The 23,936-nt window shown below is 43.9% G+C and overlaps 1 protein-coding gene across 6 annotated transcripts in view; it reads right to left on the reverse strand.

Moving 5' to 3' along the window:
• Positions 1-21,472, reverse strand: part of ABCC5 (ATP binding cassette subfamily C member 5) — a 69,447-nt gene extending 47,975 nt beyond the window's left edge. For 3 of the 6 annotated variants that reach the window (XM_032803835.2, XM_032803833.2, XM_075068351.1), the window contains exons 1-2: positions 21,368-21,472; positions 19,374-19,544 (exon numbers count right to left, since the gene is read on the reverse strand). In XM_032803835.2, the coding sequence (XP_032659726.1) occupies positions 19,374-19,490 (117 nt within the window). In that variant the 5' untranslated portion in view covers positions 19,491-19,544; positions 21,368-21,472. Of the gene's footprint in view, positions 1-15,266; positions 15,504-16,385; positions 16,407-19,373; positions 19,545-21,367 lie in introns of those variants that run through there. The other 3 variants (XM_032803839.2, XM_032803838.2, XM_032803832.2) reach the window with 3 other exon arrangements.
• Between the last annotated feature and the right edge of the window lie 2,464 nt (positions 21,473-23,936).

Below are 23,936 nucleotides of genomic sequence, written 5' to 3' on the forward strand. Positions count from 1 at the left end.
CTTTCTACTAGCATGTCCCAACTTTCAGATATTTGACTTTGCTGCCAAAAAATATTTAAGATAACTTTTATGTAATTTCCCAGGGAGGGGGATGTTTTGTTTTTTAATTATATTACATCCAACTGTAATAAAGCATCACCCGTCAAAATGAATCACCAAGTCTGGATACCGGAACCTTCAACACTGCAGCACAGACTGCTACCACGTGACCTACAGGACTAATTACATTAAATTGGCAGCAGGAGAAGGCTGTTTTCCCAGAAAGCGGGTGAGGGATTCAGATGGGATGAGCCACTGGGTTCAAGTGGTGGGTTTGGGAAAACTATTCTGATCTCTTCCTCACCTCTAGATTTGAAAGAGTTTCTGCCCCATGTGGTTCCCCAGGATAGCCCCCCACTGGCCCATTCCCCCTACATGCTGGGGAAGCCCAGCCCAGAAATCTTCTCTCCACTCCCAACCTAGTGAATGGAGTCACAGCACCACCCAGGTTTGGGACAGTCGGGCACCAAATCACAACCCTCAGAAGGGGCTGGAAAAGGAGCCACTGCTGGAGGGTGTGATGGGGAGGCTTGCTCTCCAAAACCCATCCTGGGCCTTCCCTGCACACCAGACTTGGATTGGGGTTGCAGGGCCAGGGCAGACGGTTCACAGAGGTCGTGGCGGGTCACCAAAAAAGAAGAAAAAAAATGGAATTGGTGGGTTGCCTTAGTAAGAAGTTTCAGAACGCCTGATATATAAATTGCTTAAGAAAGTCTGATGTGATTAAATGTATATAAAAACCCAAATATACATGCTACCTCAAAAGTTAGAAGTGGGGGTGAGGGGAAGAAAGGGTGAGGGGGAAATTGCTTGGCCAAAATGGAGAACTAGCCTGTGTACGGAATTCTTCTGGGATCTTTGCAGTTAAGAGATTGGAATGGCTGACATTTTATCTGAATAGTTTACAGGTATAGTCAGTTACTTAAATTCATTTGCCCCCAGGACAGCTCCAGGGTAACAAGAAGCAGCAGATATTCTGCTGAATGCAATTCCCTTATTCTTTTCGGACCAAGGGTATATCAAGCAGTGTTTTTAACAAGAAATGAGAATTGATCAGAGTAGCAGTCCCCTGAACCAGTTCTCACACGTGTGTGTGTGCTCGTTCCTCCATCAGGAGTCCACATAAGAGAGGTCAAACAAGGACTAACAGCAGGACGGTGGCTCAGGATTAAAGTGCACAGGCAGAGCAGCATATACTGCAAGCAACAGAATCGGTTGGCTCATCTCCCAGTACCACATCAGGGTCATCAGCCCTGTTTGCACTCTAAATGCACTCTGGGTACTAGCAGAACTCTGGGATACTAACAGAAGCTCCTACTGCCCACTTCCTCACTTGGCTATGGCTTAAAACCAACATTAGTTTGTTTTGCCTGAGGGCAGGGAAGTGTTTCAATTAAATTTTTCTAAGATGATTAATGCTGCACTTTTTCCCCTGCCTGGATTTCCTTCTTTGTCCAGACTGTGCAAGCTTTCATCTGCACCAGTCTGTCCTCACACCTCCCTGCCAATTTTCTTCTGAGTATCTATGCTGTAGCTATAAAAACAGGATGGTTTCAACAGGTTCACTACATACTTTGTATTATATATCTGTAAAAACTTGAGTGTGCTGTATAGCCCACTTCAAAGTGCCTCAGTGGGAAAAAGGAGAGGCACTTTTAAAATAATTCTGTTTCCAATCTTCTCCCTCTTCTTCCCCCATGTGATTTAGCCACTCAAGTACATATACTCCCCCAACAACCCATAATACATTCACAGCAAGGTGCTGCAACATAATGGGTGCGAGCTTAATGTTTGCATATTTTTAGTAGTTCACAGAAACAACACATTCACCTAATGCATATGTATGAGAAGGGAGGAGAGAGACTTTCATTCCTTGATTTGTTTTGTCCTAGGCATCATAGCAATCATATAACCTGCAATTCCTCTGACAAGTGCAGCTTTGCTTACACAGGTTTTCACTTCACTTCCTTGCTAGTGACATGTAACAGAAGAGTGCATGAAATTTTCAGGGTCCCTTCTAATCTACACTACGGGATTATTCTGATTTTACAAAACTGGTTTTTTAAAACAGATTGTATAAAGTCGAGTGCACGCAGCCACACTAAGCACATTAATTCAGCGGCGTGCATCCATGTACCAAGGCTAGCGCTGATTTCCGGAGCGTTGCACTGTGGGTAGTTCTCCCGTAGCTATCCCATAGTTCCCACAGTCTCCCCCACCCATTGAGATCCTGGGTTGAGATCCCATTGCATGATGGGGCAAAAACAGTGTCGCGAGTGATTCTGGGTAAACGTTGTCACTCAATCCTTACTTCATGAAAGCAACAGCAGAAATCATTTCTTGCCCTTTTTCCCTGGATTGCCCTGGCAGATGCCATAACATGGCAACCTTGGTGCCTGTTTTGCCTTTTGTCACTGTATGTGTACTGGATGCTGCTGACAGACGTGGTACTGCAGTGCTACACCGCAGCATTCATTTGCCTTTGCAAGGTAACAGAGATGTTTACCATCCCTATTGCACTGCCATTGTAAATTGGAGATGAAATGATGGTTATCAGTCATTCTGCACCGTCTGCATTTGGAAATTGGCAATGACGGTTATCAATCCTTTTGCACCGTTGGCTGCTGTCATGGGTGCTCCTGGCTGGCCTCTCTGAGGTCGGCCGGGGGCGCATGAACAAAAATGGGAATGACTCCCCAGGTCATTCCCTTATGTTTTGTCTAAAAATAGAGTCAGTCCTGCCTAGAATATGGGGCAAGTGTACTAGAGAACCAGAGAGCACAGCCGCTCCAGGTCAGAGCCCCAGAGATCCCGTAGAAATGATGAGCTGCATGCTATTCCAGGGGGTGCTCCTGCAACAATCCCACCCGTTGCTTCCCTCCTCCCCCAAGCCTCCTGGGCTACCATGGCAATATCCCCCCTTTTGTGTGATGAAGTAATAAAGAATGCAGAAATAAGAAATACTGAGCTTTTAGTGAGATAAAATGAGGGCGGGGGGGGGCAGCCTCCAGCTGCTATGATAGTCTAGGGACTACAGAATCTTCTTTAGACATGAAAGCGGGGGGCTGATGGAGCTCAGCCTCCAGCTGCTATGATGAGGACGGTTACCAAACCTTCTGTACAGTCTGCCAGGAATGACCGGGAGTTATTTCTATTTTTACCCGGGGCCCCCGGCCAACCTCACCGAGGCCAGCCAGGAGCACTCATGGGCTGATAATGACCATGGATACCAGTCATTTTGCACTTCTGCCACCAGGAAGGAGATGCTCATGTTCAGCACTGCAGCAACCTGTCTACCAGCAGCATGCAGTAGACATAGGGTGACACTGAAAAAAGGGGAGAAACTTTTTTTTCCCCTTTTCTTTTTTTGGGGCGGGGGGAAGGTGTAACTTGAATATATACACTCTGTAACACCCAGGAAAATGTTTTTGACCCTTCAGGCATTGGGAGCTCAGCCAAGAATGCAAATGCTTTTTGGAGACTGCTGGGACTGTGGAATAGCTGGAGTCCTCAGTACCCCCTCCCTCCACGGGCATCCATTTGATTCTTTGGCTTTCCATTACGCTTGTCACGCAGCACTGTGCTGAATCCCTGCTGTGGTCTCTGTCTATCACAGCCTGGAGATTTTTTCAAATGCTTTGTCATTTCATCTTCTGTAACAGAGCTCAGCTAGAACAGATTTTTCTCCCCATACAGCGATCAGATCCAGTATCTCGCATACGGTTCATGCTAGAGCTCTTTTTGGATTTGGGACTGCATCACCACTCACGCTGACCAGAGCTCCACACTGGGCAAACAGAAAATGAAATTCAAAAGTTGGCAGGGCTTTTCCTGTCTACCAGGCCAGTGCATCCGAGTTCAGATTGCTTTCCAGAGTGGCCACAATGGTGCACTGTAGGATACCACCCGGAGGCCAATACCGTTAAATTGCAGCTACACTAGCCCTAATCCAACATGGCAATACCAATTTCAGCACCACTCCCCTCATCGGGGAGGAGTACAGAAATCGGTTTAAAGAACCCTTTATATCGATATAAAGGGCTTCATTGTGTGGATGGATGCAGGGTTAAATCGGTTTAACCCTGCTAAATTCGGTTTAAACGCGTAGTGCAGACCAGGCCCTAGTTTGAGCTGCTCCAGCACAGAAGAAATGAAAAACAGCTCCTCCCTGAATCACCACCCATCTCAATTCAGAGACAAATATGACTTTTCTACCCAAGCCCCAAGTGAGTGACTTTAGAATGAATTAACTTTTGAGAAACGTGCTCTGATTTGCCTCGAAGCTCACCCGAGACACAGCTATTGAAAATCCAATCACCCTCTATAATCCCACACACTGCCAGTACATGCGATTTGGGGATCACCATCACTACACAAAGCCTCTTTCTACCTGTGGTTGCTCATTTTCTGAGTCAGGCTAAGTGGAAGCTTACAATACAAAACCACACACACCCAGTGTTAAACTAAGGACATGTAAATGCAGGTTAAGATTAACACATCCACTCTATACATAGATACTTCAGGAGTCACAATTTTTCACATCATACTAGCTAGGAATCAGGGAGTGAGTTAAAGTTGTAATATGTCTGACCAGTTTTTATCATGAGTGGAGTGTGTTTGGAAATGGCCTTTAAATATTAACTGCTTTCTATAGGGTGTTTAAACCACATGTATAAATACATACCTAGGCCCTGGCCATTACATACATCAGAGACAAGTGGAATTTTTTTAATAAATATTTTGACATCAGACTTATCCATCACAAAACTATTCACTATATCACTAATTTATGCTACATGGATACAAAGAAAATACACAGACATCACAGATGAGTAATATTTTTTAAATTCCAGGCATTAAAAAAATGGATGGGGGAAGAGCGGAAGATGTGAACCAGCTCTTTTCCCAACCACTGATTACTGGTAGAAAATATTTTATTTTATGGAACAACCCCCAAAACAGCATTTGAAGCTACATCTTAGCTCTGAAACCAAACATTTATATTTCCATTCTATGTCCCCTCCAACAATTTGCATAGGTCACGTTTTAATATTTAAACTTAACCACTAGGGCATATCATAGTAGGAGAGCAGCAACTATAGTTAAGATTGCATAACTCTTTCCATTATAAGCCATTTTCCATCAACCAAATTTCCATTTCCAGGCTGAAATGTTATGGTGTATCTGGCTGGATTCACTACCCTTGCAAGTTTGAGCAAAATCAGTTCAGTCATTTTCTGGTACAGAGAGAGTTAAGAAAGTTTATCCTGTTATACAAGAATGCTAGCAACTCTTTTGGACCACCACTGTCGAAATCGCTGTGAGTTGAACGTTTCAATTTGGTATGGTAACATCTCCCACTGAGCAGCAGTACTCCTGCCTTCTTCTGTAGGAAAGTGCTTTGATTTGACTAAGTTATTAGCTTCCAGGAGAAAAGGAAGTCACCAAATTTGACATACAGATTAGATTTTTTTGCTAAACTTGAGAGATGCAACTAAGGAAGGTTGTGTTGTGTGTGAATGTTTAGTTGCAGACCAGCAAAAACTTTGGCAGTTGTGTAAGGGCTGATCCATTGTATTTGAGTAGTAGCGTGTGATTGTGTAACTAAAAAATGCGGCAATAATACATATGCGCAAAGAGGAAGAGTTACGTTTGTACATAAAACAATCTGCATTTTCAAAATGGAGTGCTTCACCAAGCAATCTGACAGTCTTATTTGCAACATCAACAGGCCAGCTCAAATCAAATCCATAGGCCAATTCACTTGTATGTGAATATCAAAGAAATGTTAATGTTCTTGTCTTCACTTGCCTATAATCTATTTATCACATTACATATATCCCATACTTTATTAAACCTAGATCAAAACTATCTGTTAGCGTTAAGATAAGAATTTACTTTGTGTGTAAGCTTCATGAAAACTAATGAAAGATTGTTTGGATTGCTGTAACTAAACACATTGCATAGATCTCTAATTGGATTGCCCATCACTGGGATCGGAGCTTTGGAATTGTAAATAAAGATGCATGCTAACTTCAAAGCATGTGTCATAAACAGATAGTAGGAGTTAATAGAACAGAAGTACTTTATATCTCTTGACTGTAAAGGGTTAACAAGTTCAGTAAGCCTGGCTGTCACCTGAGCAGAGGACCAATCAGGGGACAGGATACTTTCAAATCTTGAGGGAGGGAAGTTTTCTGTGTGCGCTGTTAGAATTTGGTGATTGTTCTCTGGGTTCTGAGAGTGACAGACGTGCAACAGGTTTCTCTCCAATCTCTCAATACGGCTCTTATCCGTTCAAATAGTGAGTACTAGGTAGATAAGGCGACTTCGGCTCATGTTTTGTTTTTCTTATTTGCAAATGTGCATTTGCTGTATTTTGCTAGAAGGATTTTAATTTGTACCTATACTTGGCTGGGAAGGTACTAGTGTCATAGCTGAAAAACCCTGTACCTATCCATCTTAAATTTACAAAGATAATTTTTTTTTTTTTCTCTTTAATTAAAAGTTTCTTGTTTAAGAACCTGATTGTTTTTTTATTCTGGTGTGAGACCAGAGGAGGGTTGGATTCACCAGGAATGAGTGAGGAGAAAGGGGGAAGGGGGAGAGAAAGTTTAATTTCTCTCCGTGTCAGGATTACACTCTCTCAGGAAGAGTCTGGGAAGGGGAAAGGTAAATTTCTTCTCTGTTTTGTATTCAAGGAGTTTGATCACAGTAATCTTTCAGGGCCAGGGGGAAGCCTGGGAGAGCAACGGTGGGGAGGGTTTACTTTCCTTGTGGGAAATCCAGAGGGTCTGGGTCTTGCAGGGTCCAGGCAAGGTTTTGGGGGGACCAGAGTGTACCAGGCACTGGAATTCCTGGTTGGTGGAAGTGCTACAGGTTCTAAGCTGGTAATCAAGCTTAGAGGAATTCATGCTGGTACCCCATCTTTTGGACGCTAAGGTTCAGGGTGGGGAATTGTACCATGACAGCACTGATCATTGGGTTTGACAGTGTGAAATCCACACACACCAGTGTGCGTTTAGTCAAAGGAAAAGCACATGCTGTGATGAAAACACTTGCCAGATTGCTTTCCAGGGAAAACAGCTCTAAGAACAGATCCAGGAATGATCCTGTCTCTTTGAGCTGTTTGGACACTTTCAGAAAGCATTCCAGACGCAAGACAGAGATCCCAAAAGGTTATTTTTGGCAACTCTAAGACTTAGGGAAAAAACTTGCGGATCACTACCTCTCTGCCATCACTTTGGATTTAGAACCTTGGACTCACCTGTTAATGTATTTTACCTGCTTTAACCTCTCGCTAACTCATTTTGTGTTCAGAGTAGCAGCCATGTTAGTCTGTATCTGCAAAAAGAATAGGAGTACTTGTGGCACCTTAGAGACTAACAAATTTATTTCGGCATAAGCTTTCGTGGGCTACAGCCCACTTCATTAGATGCATAGACTGGACCTTTAAGTTAGTTTATTAGAGAAACTGGCTGCCAGCTTTGGTTTTGGTGCAAGATTGAGAGCATCCATTGACCTGAGGAAAGTGGCTGATCCTTTGGGATTGGGAGTAACCTAACTGTTGCTTGATTTGGATAGTATGGATTTTAGGCTCACCGATCTGTTTGATCAGAAGATCAAGTTCTTGTCCCAAATCAGACTCCACAGAATTTACAAAGGACCCTCAGGGGTATAACAGGAAGCTCACACTGAGATAGATATAGCCTTAAAGACTTTTTATTAAGATAAATGAAGTAGTAATTAAATGGCAAAATAATCAGAGTTACAAAGTTACAATTGTATTACTGCTATTCAAAAGATACATATGGTATTATATGCTACAAAGCTTTGGTTCATATGTCTCTCACCATCAGGTTCAGCCTCACCTCTGTGGGTTCAGGTTCCTCAATTCTTGACAGATGCAACGCCTAGAAGCTAGAGCTATCAAAGCTAACTTAGAGTTTACTTAACTAACAAAACAACCAAACAAACTTAAAATTAAAACCTAATAAATAAAACTAAGAACAAAAGCTTGGGGAAACCAAGCTTAGCCTAGTCTCCGTGGAACTTAGAAAGTTTAAGAAAAACAAGTACAGACTCCTAGTCTACTCTAGCAAGGCGGGTTACCCCTTTTATAGGGCACAGGTGCCTGAAATCCTTCCTCCTGTGCCCAAACTTCATTCATCACCCACAAAAATGTTAGGGTACACTTACTCCATAGGCTAGCATGTTTGTACGTATTGATGACATGTACATACGTATTAATGACATTAGATCATACACACGTTATTTTTGTTCTCCTGATTATTTGGTTCTTTCCTTGTGGTGGACCTGTTAAGCCTGAGGGTACAGACTTGGAAACCCCCTATGCCATTTTACCATTATCTATCTAGATGAAAAGCCTTATACATATGTGTGGGTGTTGACTTGCTATCTGGGTGAAAGGCCCAGACAGATACACTAACTTTACCTTAGCTCAACATACAGGATATGGCTTGTAGGTCCCTTGCATTACAGCCAAACTTATTTATATAAATCTATAAACTTATTACAATAAACCAAATACTTAAACTATAAGTTAGTAGGTTAATCCTATATGCTACACAATGTACGGTGATTTTTGGTTTTAATAACCTTTCATCATAAAGTGTAGTTTGTTTGGGCGGCAAGATGTGCTGAAGACCCTAAGAGAACTGTTTGTGACTCCATGGTAAGACTAATATAGCAATCCAGGAGTACACATTTGTTACTGCCTTGGTGAAACCTAATTATAGAATATAGCTCTAGTTTGGGGTGTCTGCCCTGTTTTCTGATAGTCAGATCTGAGATTGGAACTGTTGAGTTGTGAGCTACTCTAGACAGCGTGACACTACTAATGCAGCTTTTCTCACTGGAACATGAGAAAGATGGATCAGCTCTTCACTGCAGGAGCCTGGAAATCATCTCCTAGAAGTAAACACTCCAGAACAGAGATTCTCAAACTGAGTCCGCAGAGTTCCCTCTAAGGTGTGTGTCTGGGCAGCCGCACACAAGAGAATGAAGGGCCACGCACCTAATTAGTGGAGCCGTGCAGTTTTTTTTAAACTAGCGCTTTTATCTGAAGTGCTTTACAATATGTAGCTAATGGTACAAACAACATTTGGAAAGATTATTAAGGTACCTACAATATTCCTACAGTTAAAGTTTCTGCCTTGTCCAATTGTGTCTGTAGTTCAGGTTAACGTGGCTGATGGTTGCAAAAACTCTGGAGGCACAAGTTGAATAGGATTCTTCACTATGTAGGGCACACACTCCAGCTCTGTGTTAGGACCTGAGGCCATGTGAGAAGACTTGGCACAGTAGGAACAGCTAAAAAGCAAAATTATAAATTGGGAGGGGGGGGCGCACAGAGCACTGGTAGGCAGAAGACTAGTGGCAAGTCTGACTACATGCATTAGTGTCTTACGCTGTGGTTCAGATGAAGGGAAAGGAGTTTCTTTATCTGTAGAACAGCAGCTGTAAAGACCCAAATAGCAGACCTATTCCAGGCCATGGATAATCTGTGTAAACTGTGTGATTCTGTTACCGAGTCTAGACAATTTCTTCTCCCATAACAAATTCTCTTGTTACTTTGTGAATATCCTCATTTGTGCCTACACTGAGCATCTACCTTGAGAAGAGACAGATGCAATGTCTTCTTTGCTTGAGTGGGACCATGGGGGAATTTTGGCCTACAGCTGTGTGCGTTGGATCCATTCCCTTCCCAGCTGACGCCCTACGGTACGTAGGGAAGTAAGGGGTAATTATTTATCTGCTTAAAAAAAAAAAAACCACACACACACACCCCATAATAGGCTTAAACTCTTTTTAGAGACATACTATGAATGCATTTTTGAATCTTTATGAAGAGTTTAGAAGGCCTGAGAGTTTCCGATCTTTGATTTCTTTTTTTAACCAAACACTAGAAGATGGTATCATCAGTTCATTAGTTCTGCAGTCACAAACAAGTCAAGAGTCAATGCTGAGCACTTCAGGGGATGGGCTTTGGGCAATTTGCTTCTGTTAAGATCTATTTAAACTTTATGAGAAGCGAACATTTTTGAGAGAGAACATCTCTAATGAATATGAAGGAGTCCTCCAGCAAAGGCAGCATTGATAGCCTTGGGTTTTTTTATTTAAGAAAAGAATTTAAAAAGAAAATTCTACTTCATCCTTCTTAAAGCCTGTTGTATCCATGTATCATATGACAGGTGAGGGCATGAGAGTGTATCCAGAAAGAAGGGGGGAAGAAGGGGGATTGTGTCTTAGTCTGTTATATGTTTTTGTTGAGCCAATACAAGTATCTAAACAGAATAATCTTGCCCTCATTCCCCACTTGTCTATGCCTTAGAGCTCGGGTGGCCAACCTGTGGCCCTGGAGCCGCATGTGGCTCTTCAGAAGTTAACATGCGGCTCCTTACCTAGGCACTGACTCTGGGGCTGGCGCCAATGTGCTGAGGGGGCGGGGGTGCTCACTGCTCAACCCCCTGCTCTGTCCCCACTCCACTCCTTCCCCCAAGGCCCCTGTCCCTGAGCCTCCCATGTCTTCGCTCCTCCCCACTCCCACCCCACACCCTCCTGCACATGTGAAACAGCTGACTGCAGTGGGTGGGGGGGAGTAGGCACTGATTGGTGGGGGCTGCCGGCAGGTGGGAGGTGCTGGGGCGTGGATGGTGGGCTGCTGACATATTACTTTGGCTCTTTGGCAATGTACAGTGGTAAATTCTGGCTCCTGCTCAGGCTCAGGCTGGCCACCCCGCCTTAGAGATCCACACCATAGGTCCGAGGTTAGTGCAACTGCTCAGAGGCTGGCGGAACAGTTCTCTCAGAGGGGAGAGGAACGCTCAGAGCTTTAAGAATAAAACACTGAAGAAAACAGATGGTAACATCATCATCTCCTATCTCCTTCCTCTTGAACGCAAACACCACTTTCTCTACCCCCTACACGCACTGTCAGCAACAGGCTTCCCCTGTGCATGACTGTTCTAGTAAGAATGGACGTTCTAATAAATGAACTGTAATCCAGTTCCTGACAGTAGTGCAGAAGCTCTACTACTGGGCAGTCAAACGACCGAGAAAAGCAGATATAACCTGGATTTTTAGAACCACTATCCCCTCCAAGTTATTCCTCCAGAGTTCATCTTCTTGGTTTCCCACTGTAGGATACATCCCAAAATACTTCCCCTTGTCTGTCATCTTCCCTCTTGCCTTGTCTCTGTACCTCACTTTCACTACCTGTCCCTTCTCTGCTCTCTCTCTTCTCCCCTGACTCTTATAGCAAGACAGCACAACATATGCAACTACCATAATGGCAGAACCAATCCACTCCCTCTGCCTACAGGACATGGACACAGTTTCTTGGAGCAATGGGAGTCCAGCAGAAGGAACTGCTGGACTAGCATTCCTCTACTGCAGCAGTTCCCTCTCAGCATTAGCAGACCAGAAACAGAACAAGAGTGGAATTTCCCCTCCAATACATAAGGTGTAGGCTAAGTGCTTGGCAGAAGCAAAGATGTCTTTTTTAAGAATGAGTGTTTTTCCACTCATGGAAGAAAATTAAACACTCTGATAAGCTCTTAGGGTATGTACACAGTCATTAAACACTTGCAGCTGAGACTGGGGCTTGCAGGTCTTGGGCTGTAAAACTGCAGGGTAGATATTTGGACTCAGGCTGGAGCCTGAGCCCTGGGAACCTACAATCCTCCAGTCCAAGCCCAAAATGTCTACACCACAATTTTACAGCCCCACAGCCTGAGCCGGCTGATATGGGCCAGCCTTGGGTGTTTAACTGCAGGTAGACATACCCTTATATATCCCCATATCCTACTGCATGCTTTGATCAAATGAATGGTTTCTTGCAGTCCAGGAATCTCCAAGTGCAGAGTGAAAACAAATTCATTAATTTCCAACACCCAGAAATTTAATTATTACAGTACAAGGTGTGAAGTCTAAGATTTCTGGCTGCAGGTTTTAGACTGTGTACCTTGTATGCAGTTTTTCTTCTATGTTAGCTGTAGTAAACTGAACTATGAGACAGTGACCAGAATCAGACTTCTACTCTACTTAAGTTGTGGCAGATAAAGAGAAGGTAAACTGCCAAATACTAGAAAACTTTATATCTGAACTTGCTAAATGCATCAAGTTAATGCAAAGATCTCTCATCACAATGGAGGGTATTTTATATGTGCAAACAAAAGCCTCAAGCTGGTGAGCATAGTTGCAAGAGTAGCAGAACAGACTGCTATCAACAAGTTTTCAAGAAGCATAAATGTAAACACAGCCACGTTTACTGTGCCCCTGTGTATCGCCTCCACCACAGCCAAAAGTTGATGGATCTGCTCACTTGGGTGGCAATTAAGCAAACAAATTCAGAACTTTGTGCTAAGTATGTCATCTTGATAAATGGCACCAATGGTGTTTCACCCTATTTCTACAGCAAATCCACCAGGATTAGCTTCAAACATCACCTACAAATAAAGTCACACAGGAACGTCTTCAGACATAAAAAATGCCAGCTCAGAACAAATTCTAAAGCCCATTTGAGTCCACTGACTACATGGGAACAGAGCCTGTTTTAAAGAGTGCTGCGTATTTAAAAGATTATCTGGAAAATGTGTGTATCGATATTTTCCCCACAGATTTTGGTCATTTTTCCCCTCAGTACCTGAATCTCAGTGAGATTTATTTGTACAGCTCCAAGCATATGTAATAGGAGTCTTGTTAATGCAGCGGTCAGCTTTATGCTCAGAGTAGGTCTGAGATAATGCTTTGGCTGGCAACAGCCAGTAGCCAATCTATACTCAGGCTCCCAATACTACTGACCAGCCCAATGGTGGAGGTGAATGGGTGTCAGCAACAGTGAGAAATTTTAAGAGTTTCCCTAGGGTAGGCAGGACCTTTGTCTGTTTCAGGACCTAAAAATGAGGTGCTGAAACCCAGCCCTCAAGACCTTTCTTTAAGCCTTACAGATGTTCAGTGCTACCCCTGCGAGGCCTGCAAACTTGCCTACCTAGCCAAACTGCCTTCACCCAACAGAGCATTCGGGAAGAAATCCTGGATAGGAATGGGGAGAATGGGAGACTGTTGAAGAGAGAATTTCCAGGGTTCCACCAACTCCAACCTAGCAACATAGATTTTACCTGCATATTTTTAGTGGGTTCTATTGATGAGTCACTCTGATCAGAAAGAAATCAATGAGGGTGCAGCACCAAACACCAGTGTTTGTGCCATGGCTGAGAAGCAGCCATATCCAGGTCCCGTGGCGAAGATCCTAAGGGTAAACCTGCGTTGCAGCTGGGAGCATGCCTCCCAGCATGGGTCAGAGAGACACTAGCTCTTCGAGGTAGCGTACCACAGATCACAGTGATTGTGGCAGCAGTGGCTCAGGCTAGCCACCCAAATACAAACCCACCCCATCCTCTGGGTACGTACTAGGGTGGCCGTTCCAAGTCACTACCACACCGCTATTTTTAACTAGGGTGACCAATCAGAATGGGATGGGGGTGGGAGGATAAATAGGCTGACTATGTAAGGCAAAGTCCCTAATATCAGCATATCTGGTCACCCTATTTTTAACATGATAATTGAAGAGGAGCTGTGTCTGCTTACCCACATGGGGAAGCACACTCCCAGCTGCTGTGTACCTAAGCGTGAGCAGAGTATTGGAGCAGGGTGGAGATAAATTATTACTACTTACACACTAATTACTGCTTCAAACTTAACTGGCAACTCAAACTCAGGAATTTCCAGGAGTATTACATATCACTATTCCAAAATGCTTTTGGTTTTTAGGCCTTCCTGATAAATTGCTTCCTACTATAGCCCTTAAAGCTTTTCTGGAATGTAAAATTGTTTCCGTTCCTTATAACAGGTCTCTTTTTGCAATGGATTTCACAGACAACTCCCAATAAGGTCCCAGCTAAGGAAAGATAAGCAGTGCAATCTTTCTGATATACTTTAAAGTACGTGGTTAAGAAGTTTGAGAACAAGGGATACTAACTCATGCATTAAATTCTAGTGGGATATTAATGGGATGTTTTGAAACATCCAGTATATATTTAATCTGGTAAGACACGTTGGCTTTTTAGCATGAGTAAAATGATTGTTTGTGGAACCCAGCAACTACCTTTATATTTGTTAGCACCAGAAAGCAGCATCCTTCATCTGGAAATTAAACATTGTGAAGCACAGTGGTGCTAATTAGCACAGCATCTCCTTGTACAGGAGCAAAGTGAAGTGTTTAATGCACCTTACAAAAAAAACGATTAAGGACTCTTCTACAACATAGCTTTTAAAAATCCAGTGTGGCAAAAGCACACGTATAATTTGTTATTACAAACATTTATCCACCTTGGTTCAATAAGACTTTCATTGGAATTATATTTCTTTTAATTTTTAGGTTCCCAAAACACTTTTCACAGGTCCATGTTTCTATGGCAATGCCTCAATCAGGTAACAGGAAACCTTGGGAATTAGTTTTACCTGTATGACAGGGCATTGGGAGTTAATATTTCAGGAATCCTGTTTGCGACAAATACCATGTTGCTCTTAAAAAGAATCTCTTTTTGTCCATGCAGCCAAGATCTGGTAGTGCTGTGAGCATGATACCCTTAGCTTTTGTGAAAGGAGTAACTCACTCAGCTATAGTCACCCCCACCAGCCATCCCTATAGATTTAGGAATGGCCCCTTTAGCCTTCTTTTGACAGAAGACTGGTGGCCATGGTGCCAGGCCCTGGGAGGAGATGGAATAAGAGCATACAAATGGGAACTCCCTAGGACAAAAAGGACACAGAATCTTCACACACGTTCAGGATTGGAGAGCGACCCGGGATCGACACGACCTACACCAGTAGCCCCTGGGTCTTGTATGAGTCACAGCACAGCCACCATCCTTTCGCCCATGAAAGGTCTTATTTAGGAGACAAGTGAACATTTTGCTGATCTCAATTTACTAAGCAGGATGTGCACAACTGCTGCTTCTTAAAAGCAGTTTTTAGCGCATGGAGAAATACAGACACCATAACTTGAAATACACACCTCAGAGGCAAATCTGGTCTGGTGTAACTGCAGCCTTGCCTGGAAGCATGAGAACCCAGTGACTAATAAGAGAGATAAATACATACATTCACGCCACCACCTAGTTCTTACATAGCATTTTTCAATCTATGGATCTTAAAGCACTTTACGAAAGGAGGCCAGTGTCATTACTCAGTATTCCACTTACTTTGCAGCTCCCACTATTTATGAGCGCCAATGAAGATGACACCCCACCCCAGGAGGACAGGGGGTACATGCCTTCATGACCCTCTGCATGGACAAGAGGAAATGAAGACACCATCTTCTCAGAATAAAAGCTGTGCAAACATCTCTGGTTACAGACTTTGCAACGTGTACTGTGGTACATTTGAGGCTTGGTTTCAATGCAGTACAGCTCTGAACCACCACATTTCAGCATTTTCATTTCAGATCTTTGTAGCAGCAATTCTGTTGAACAGAAACTCTAGTTTCATACACCATACGTTTACAACTGTGTTGTAATTAGGAACAAACACAACTACAAACATTTAGCAATCCAGCTAGCATTAGCAACATTAGCAATTTAGTAAAAAAAAAAAAAAATATGACATTGCTTAGTAAAAAAGTGTTCTGTACACGCGTTTGTTCTACTTTAACACATTGACCAAGGATTGTTTGAGTGCTCTCTGCCAGGACCCTCACATTATTTGTACTATTGATTGAGTCTTCTGGACACTATTGACCAGGCTTACTGTGCTAGGCAACTGTGTGCACGCACGCACTCTCACTCTAAAAAAGGTGTAACAATGACAGACAAGCAACCACAGATCTCGTAAAAAAAAAAACACACACACACACAAAAACACAACACACACACACACACACCAACAACCTCAAATAGGTAATTTTAAAAAAAAAAAAAAAAAGACAACACATACTATTGTTCTACACCAGCCTCTTCTAAATGTTATTGTCCCCTCTTTGAGACTTACCTGTTTTAATTTTACCATAGCCCTTCTTGTTTTATCCTTCTCTGTTAAACCTTTGACTTATTATAGTTACACACACACCAGCCCTACTGCTCTCTGTCCAGCCTGGAGCCCTGGACTATTCATCCCATCTTCGCTCTCAGCTTTCCACACTTATGGCTGACAAAGGGACAGAGTGTTCCACACAACAGGCACCCCTCAAGTTCCAAACGCTCAGAAGGTGCATGGCTTTTCCTAACCATGCACAGCAGGGAACGCCTCAGTGGGACCAGGTAGAGAGGAGAATCTCTAAAGACTATCCTGAACTTAGCTCAAAGTGAATTTCAAAGCAAAATGACCATGAAGTGTATTTCTTCTCAGGGGTTCCAGGAGAATAATTAGAAGCACAACACCCCAATCAGTACAAGATGTACTGGGCTAACTGCAGCTTACTAGGAGGTAAACAGCAGCTTTAATAGCCTCACTGCAGGAGTTACCCTATGTATAAGCATATTCTTAGGATGCAGGCCAATCAGAAGAATCATCCTAATATGGCTACAGCTAGACTAAAAATCCATTGGCTAAGAAAGAAACAAGGCTCCCCACCAATGGCAACACTGTTGTCACCACGATTCAACAGTGAAGAGTTGCTACTGGATAATGTATATTGAGTTGTAAACCAATCATAATAACGTAATCAATGCTGCTCAGAAGCCGCACCATGACTTCAGAGGGGCCCTGCTTCAGTATCATTGCCCGCATTAAAGCAGAAGTCAGATGTTCTGACTTGCCCTGAACAATGTCTGTTACTGATATTATGCTGAGTCACAGAGACTGTGCAGAAACTAAGAGAACTGCAGAGAATCCAAGTACACTCAGCATTCAGCACCACTGCAGAACAGACCATTCGATAACATTTCGACCTCTGGTAGTGCAATGCTTTAGCCAGGGTTAAAACCAACTGCCAAAAAAGGAACTTTATTGCTAGCGATCATATTTTATTGGTACTTTACATGTAAAAACACAGTTCAGATTAATATTAAATGTCTGGTAGCCTTTACCACAACAATTCTCAATACTTGCTTTAAAAAACAAACATTTATAGACTTCTCTCATGCCAAAAAAAAAAGTGACTGGAACCTATTTTTCCACACGGGGGATTTCAGACAGCTGATCTTTCGAGGGTGTTTACTATGAATCCTGACAAATTAGCAAGTTTACCAGAGTTCCATATTGTGTGCATATACAAATAGAGAATCCAAATATAAGCAAGACGTTTGCAGTATTAATCACTTATTTTATTCATTGTTTAACTACTGTTTACTTCCTTAGCATTTAGATAAAAAAAGTTCTTGAGAAAAAGATATACCCCAACAGATTTCAAAAGTGTCAGTAGTCATAGTAAACATCCCTAATCTAACTTGAATTGGCATAAAATAACTGGTCCCAAGCTACATCTTTCACAAAATTGGATCGTGATTGTCAAGATTTATTGAGTAGTTTTTTTCTGTACACTGATTTGTCTTGCAGTGTTTATGTTCCTGTTAGCTATACATATGCATAACTCCATTCCTATTAACCCATCACAAACTCAGTAGTCCAGATAATATTGGAGAAGATCAGCACAGCAGCTGAATGGCAGTGCCAATGCCAGAGTTTGGTTCTTAACTGCCAAGAACAGTTAACTACTTCTGTGTACAGCACAGCAAACACAATCAGCACTAAATAGTAAAGAACTAGAGATATGTAGTGGTATACAGATATAATAAAAGATTCTAATTCATCCCACTAAGTACAAACAATTCCTACTACTAAGGCAAGTTAAATATCTGCTTCAGTAAAAGAATCCTGAAAAACGCAATGCATGATTAAGAATGTCTTTAAGCTGCTAGCTCTGACTGGGGTATGATTAGCCAAGAACTCTATGGGCTTGGCTACACTTGCAAGTTGCAGTGCTGGTGAGGGGGTTACAGCGCTGCAGCTTACCAGGTGTCTACACTTACAGAGCTCAGCCAGCGCTGCCAACTCCCCTTCTGCATGCGCTTGCATGACATCTGGTCTGCTACTAGGCAATGTAGCAAATCCAGCTTGCTGACTGGCAGCTCCTGCTCTACTCTGGTGTGACACTCACCAGCGGCCTCGTATATTGTGGCGGCGGGGACCCTTCTTTAGGGTATTAGGAGGTATCCCACAATTCCTGTGTACAAAACCGGAAAGTACTCTCCGGAGCTACTTATCTAAAAAACAACACAGCTGCTCTTAGCTGCAGCGAGCGAGCTGAGGCTTTGGAATGTTCACAGCTGTGTTGCTTGAGGAACAAACAGCAAGCGGGGGAGGGAGTCCGTATGGAGAAGCTAGCTCTATCTGGTCTGAAGCTCTTTTACATTTAAGAGTGATTGAGAGAGAGGGTGGTGAAATGGCGACATTTGCAAGGCAAGGGAAGCTGTGCACAAATCCACCTGGGCTAGTTTTGTTTCTGCTACCAAAAATCACTCTCTTCTTGTCCCTGAGGCATTCCCCTAGTCAGGTCAGCTCTCATGAAACTTAACACCATCAATCTCCCCCTAATACATATATAGAAATAATCGATGCTAAAACGAATGAAATGACAGTCGGTAAGTTGTAGCGCTGTCACCCGCAAGTGTCTTCCCTTTCCAAAAATGCCACTCTCTCTGGTCTCCCCGACAAGCCTCCACTGTCAACTCCACCCCACCCCCTCTTTTGTGAAAAAGCCACGTTGCCAGCCATTGGAACCACTGAACTGGCCACAATGCACCACTCCCAACAGCACTGCAAATGTGGCCACACTGCAGCGCTGGTCACTGTCAGTGTGGACACACTGCAGCGCTGGCCCTACACAGCTGTACGACCACAGCTGTAACTACCAGCTCTGCAGAAATGTAAGTGTAGCCATGCCCTATGTTTTCATGCCATTTCTGTTGCTTCTGTGTTCAGAAGCGTCATCCCAATGGTTAAATCTGACCTGTGCTTACAGATTTCTCTTGGCTTTATATCACCACAATTATAATAGATAGCCCCATAAATGTTGTCTTTGTCAGACTAGCTGGCATATTCAGTTTAGTTTATTTAATACTTTTGAAAACATCTATTTCAGTTTTCAGCATCTGTTAAGCACTAGTCTTCCCCACTAGTGCAATTTTGCACTCGAGGTTAATATATGTACAGTGTGCCATCCAATGACCGCTCCTATGCAAGAGGCAGAATGTCCATCATTGACCTTCAAGGTAACAAACCTGGACAAAGCTGGCATGGCAAAACAGGAGTTGCGATACACAATTTATTAAGCAGCCACATACAGACATGGAGAGTGGAAAAGAGAAACTGACCTTATATTTAGCTTGCTGGAATTTCAACCGTTCCTGCTCCGAGACTGCTCTCTCCCTCACATTTCTATACCCAGGACTGGGTATAACATACTCTTTTCCTAGGTCGATGTCTTTCATCCTCTCCTTCCGTAAACGCCAGGATTTACAGTTGTATTTTCACCTCAGAAAAATCTAAAGAGAATTAAAATCCCACTTTAAAAAACATATCCTACACCCTAAACAATCCTACATGATTTACAGGAAGCTTTTTAACCAAAGGTCTGGGGCAGCAATTTTGAAATCTTATTACAACACGTGACCAAACTATTCTACAAGGCACTGTGGAGAGCACATAAACCCCTTGCTGAGCTAGTTAAAGGTATCCCAATGTAACCATGAGACTGAAGTGACTCAATGCAGAAGGGCCACTACAACATCTCCCCCACTTACAATTTTCAAGTATTTCTTTCTTTATGTAATCTTAATGGCTAGATATCAGTCGTTTGATTCTAGCAAATTAGAAGATTTTCAAAATGTTTCAATATCAAACTCCTGGAGTGCTATTTTCTTGATTGTGCAATTTTACAAATTAGCATTTCAAAATAGTATGCTAGTTTCAAAACCCATAGGGTATACAGCATGCATCTCTGCAAATCTAGCACAAGATATTGTCAGTCTTATCTACAGTACCCACAGACACTATGAAAAAAGCCTATTCTTACAGATAATTTCTTCTCCCACACAAATAGTATTCATCTTCAAATGTATACAAGTATTTAAAATGTATTTACACTAGATTACATGCCTGCCTATATATTTATTTATAAAGAAATGCTTTGGGCTGCTGTTCTTTTCAGACTGCTACGTCTGATAACAGCAAATTCATCCATAAAGCGGATTGCCTTGAAGTCACCTTGTCCTATGGCATTACATTTTTATCTCCATAGCTATTGATTTGAAAACAAGTCACTATGAAGAGGTCAGTTTAAATCATACTGCAGCCAGAAAAATATATCAGCAGGTGTGGTGTGGTGCAATGGACCATAAACCTATCACATGCAGTAACATCCACCACCTTCTCATATTAATTGCATAAAGATCATCATCCGGGCTATTTCTGTAACATGCCCTTTAACTCATATTTACAACTAGCCCTATTGATTTACAAGGTGGGTGAAGCAATATCTTTTACTGGACCAACTTTTGTTGACGAGAGAGACAGGAATTAGTCTAGTACAAGGTATTACCTCACCCACCTTGCCTCTAATATCCGGGACCCCCCACGGCTACCTCACAACCTATGTACTTACAGAGAACCAGAATGTTTCGCACTATGCCCCTCCAGAGAGATCCACTCATGGAAGCAGGAATCCACGGAAAAGACACATGGGCCTCCTCCTTGCCCCCACCCCTGCCTGCCTCGGGATTTATTTGTCTGTGCCGGGCGAGAACGATTCTGTATCTCGCTGCCGCCAGGCCCTGGCTTGCGTCCAGAGCGTTCGCGGTACCGTGCTGGATCCAGCTCCAGCTCCAGCTCCTCTGCGGCAGACCCCGCTGTGGGGCCAGCCGCACCCGGCACCCAAGGGCTACAGTCCCGGCGCCACTAACGCGCAGACACCGGCAGATCTGCAGACGGGAGCAGCCCCCCACCCTGTCCTAACACCGGGCGTGTGCAGCCCCGCTCCCCCTGCACGCAGCATAAACCAGGGAGGGGTCCTCGGCCCTGACCGCCCCCTGCATCCCCGCCCCCCGGAGCCACACGCGGGACCCCCCATGGGACGGGGGAGGGGTGCGCGCCCCCCGTCCCATGGATCACGGGGGGGGGAGGGTGATGTCTCGCCCGTAACAAGGGCTCACGGGGGGGGGGGGCAATGCCCCTCCCAGCCTGGTCTACACGAACCCTCCTGGGTGCCCGGGGCACCGGCTTCCCTCTCCCACCCTGGGGCGGCCCCGCCTCCCCGGTCCCTGGCGCACGGAGGTGGGGGGAAGCCCCCCCCATGCGGCCCGGCCGTTACCTCGCCCGGCTTCTGCCCCGCTCCTGCGGCTTCTGCACTCAGCGGCCCCCACAGCCAAACCACAATCTTATAGCGGCGCCGGTGTCCCTACTGCGCCTGCGCGGTACCAGGTCTCGCGCGGACCACCACGGGAATCGTAGTCCTCACTACTAAGGCTGCGGAGCCGAGCCTGTGGGGGCAGGAACGACACTTCCCGGCAGCCCCCGCGCCGGCCGGCTACTGTCCTCTCCCTGCCGGTGCCGCAGCGCTCGCCGGGCCTGGAACGTTCTCCGCCTTGCTGTGGCCCCGCTCGATCTGAAGGGGGAGGGGAGGGTCCGGCCCCGCTGCAGGACGGGGGCACCCCGGGGGGTGCTGACCCCTGCGGGGCGGGGGGGGCAGCAGCATGCAAGGGCGGGGACCCTCCACAAACGGCAGCCCCCCAACCCTTTGCGGGGGGGAGGGGGCGGGTCTCTCTGCTTCGCAGCTGGAGCGAGGCCTCTGGTTTCCACAGCCGTGTTCTTTCACCCACTCCTGGTCATTTACATGGCATGAGGCCTGCCTGCAGGGGGGCAGCTCCGAGGGACCCACAGAAAAACACCGTCACACACACACCACCCCCAGTAAATTTACAGTTTCTGTTAAAGGTTGTGTCTCCTGGGGAAAGACCCTGTTGCCTCATGGACAAAAAGTATTAGGAGAATCTGCGTTCTCATCTTGTTCATTTGGGGCATCATTCATCCAGGGCCAGTGCAACCTGGAATAGCAAAAATACATTGTCACATGCCGGAGAAACTGGCTCTATGAATAAGGGACAGGTACAATTACCACAGCCAGAAGTTCAGGCTCCCACATCCTGACGAACAACTGGACCCTCTTCTGTCCCCTCACATCCTTCATAAATTTTAACAGATTGAGAGAGAGGGATACAGCTGTATCCCTAAAACACACTTCAACCACTAAGAAACAGATGGCAGCTTTTTCACTAGCAAAGACCCTTAAAAATAAGGGGTCTAGAGTTTCTCCTCTGTTTTAAAAAAGCCCAACCCAGCAATTCTATGTTACTATCAGATGTTAATTTTGACTGATGTCTTGGCTAAGCAATTTATATCAACAGGTACCCATCAGTATAGGAATTGTTCTGTCAATAACTTTCTTCATCACAGCTGGTGTGTTTCAGGATGCTGAAACAAGATCATTGTAAAACTGGCATGTGGGAACCAACAAGTAAACGAGACCCTGAATGTTTGTTTTGGGTTCAGGGGAGAAGAGCACAAATAGATAAATAGGCTTGGTAGAATTCTATATTTTATAATAAATTCTTTAGATAAAATACGTAATAAATGGATATATGTTTAAATGTTCAGTTGTGTGAGAATGTGGGGGGGTCAGAATTTAATGTTGTTGAAATTCAATAGTCAACATCACATCAAACACATATTATATATATCCTTAAATGAGACTAAGTTCTCAATGCCATTTCTCTTTGCCTTTTTGTACATTTCAGTCTATCAATTACAATATTTTTTCATTGGTTGTGTGTACGAAATTGACCTTTACCAACACTGACTGATAAAGATCTAATCCTTCCAAGCCTATATAATAGTGGTACCACTGACAGATGTTTCCAGGGTCAGCCTATACATAACCCCAGGAGCATTCATGAGCACACTGACATATCACTCTGAGCCTGCACTATTTCTTGCAAAATTGAGAATTATGTCCATGAAGAACACACTAATGTATTGGGACAGCAGAGCCATAAGCCACTTACTAACAAAAGGCAGAAGAATAGCATGGACCACAGCAGGGCAACCATGAAAGCACAGGGCTAATATACTGGGTAATCATGTGTCTTCCCTTAAAATATTCCACTGAGAACTCAGCTGTGCAATTTCAAACTGGTTTGGTTGGAATTTTACTGTGTCTGGGGATTATTTCATGTCAAGTGATACTGTGCACTCCATGTTTTATAAACAAGCGTGGATATTTGGACAGGAGCCAGAAGGATAAAGGGAACCTAAAATGCTTTTGAATGGAGTTATAAAACTGGACTCCTATTTACAACACACAGGAGTTCTGGTGTAAAAATACACACAGCTGCAATTAAACAGCACAACCAACAAGGTACAGGCTGTGAGGAATCAGAACTGGAAGGGACCAAGATGTCATCTAGTCCAGTACCCTGATGGTGAGAAAAAAATCCAATAACTCAGCATGATTTAAATCCAATATAAATTGCTTATTTTAGTGTGTTGACATGCATCATCTTAACCAGAATAAAATATCTGCCAAATACTTTAAAACAGCCATGAGTTCTGGGCATCCTGTACCAAATGTGGGCCTTACACAGGCTTCCCAATGAGGAGTCTGCCTTGAGTCTCATTCCAAGGTCGTCATTCTAAAAAAATCCAGGAACACGTGTACTTTGTCCTCTGGCACAATAATGGGGAAGTAGCCCTTGATCCCATAACGCTTGCATTGTGCTTTTTTAAACAAACCTGCATGCTGCAGTCTTGTTACAGGTGGGATCCAGCAGGTAGCTCTCAGCCTTCCTGACCCCAGAAGGGCACAGAGTAGCTTTCAAGTGAGT

The sequence above is a fragment of the Chelonoidis abingdonii genome, chromosome 8 (genome assembly GCF_003597395.2).
Source record: "Chelonoidis abingdonii isolate Lonesome George chromosome 8, CheloAbing_2.0, whole genome shotgun sequence".
In the NCBI taxonomy this organism is placed as follows: Eukaryota; Metazoa; Chordata; order Testudines; family Testudinidae; genus Chelonoidis; species Chelonoidis abingdonii.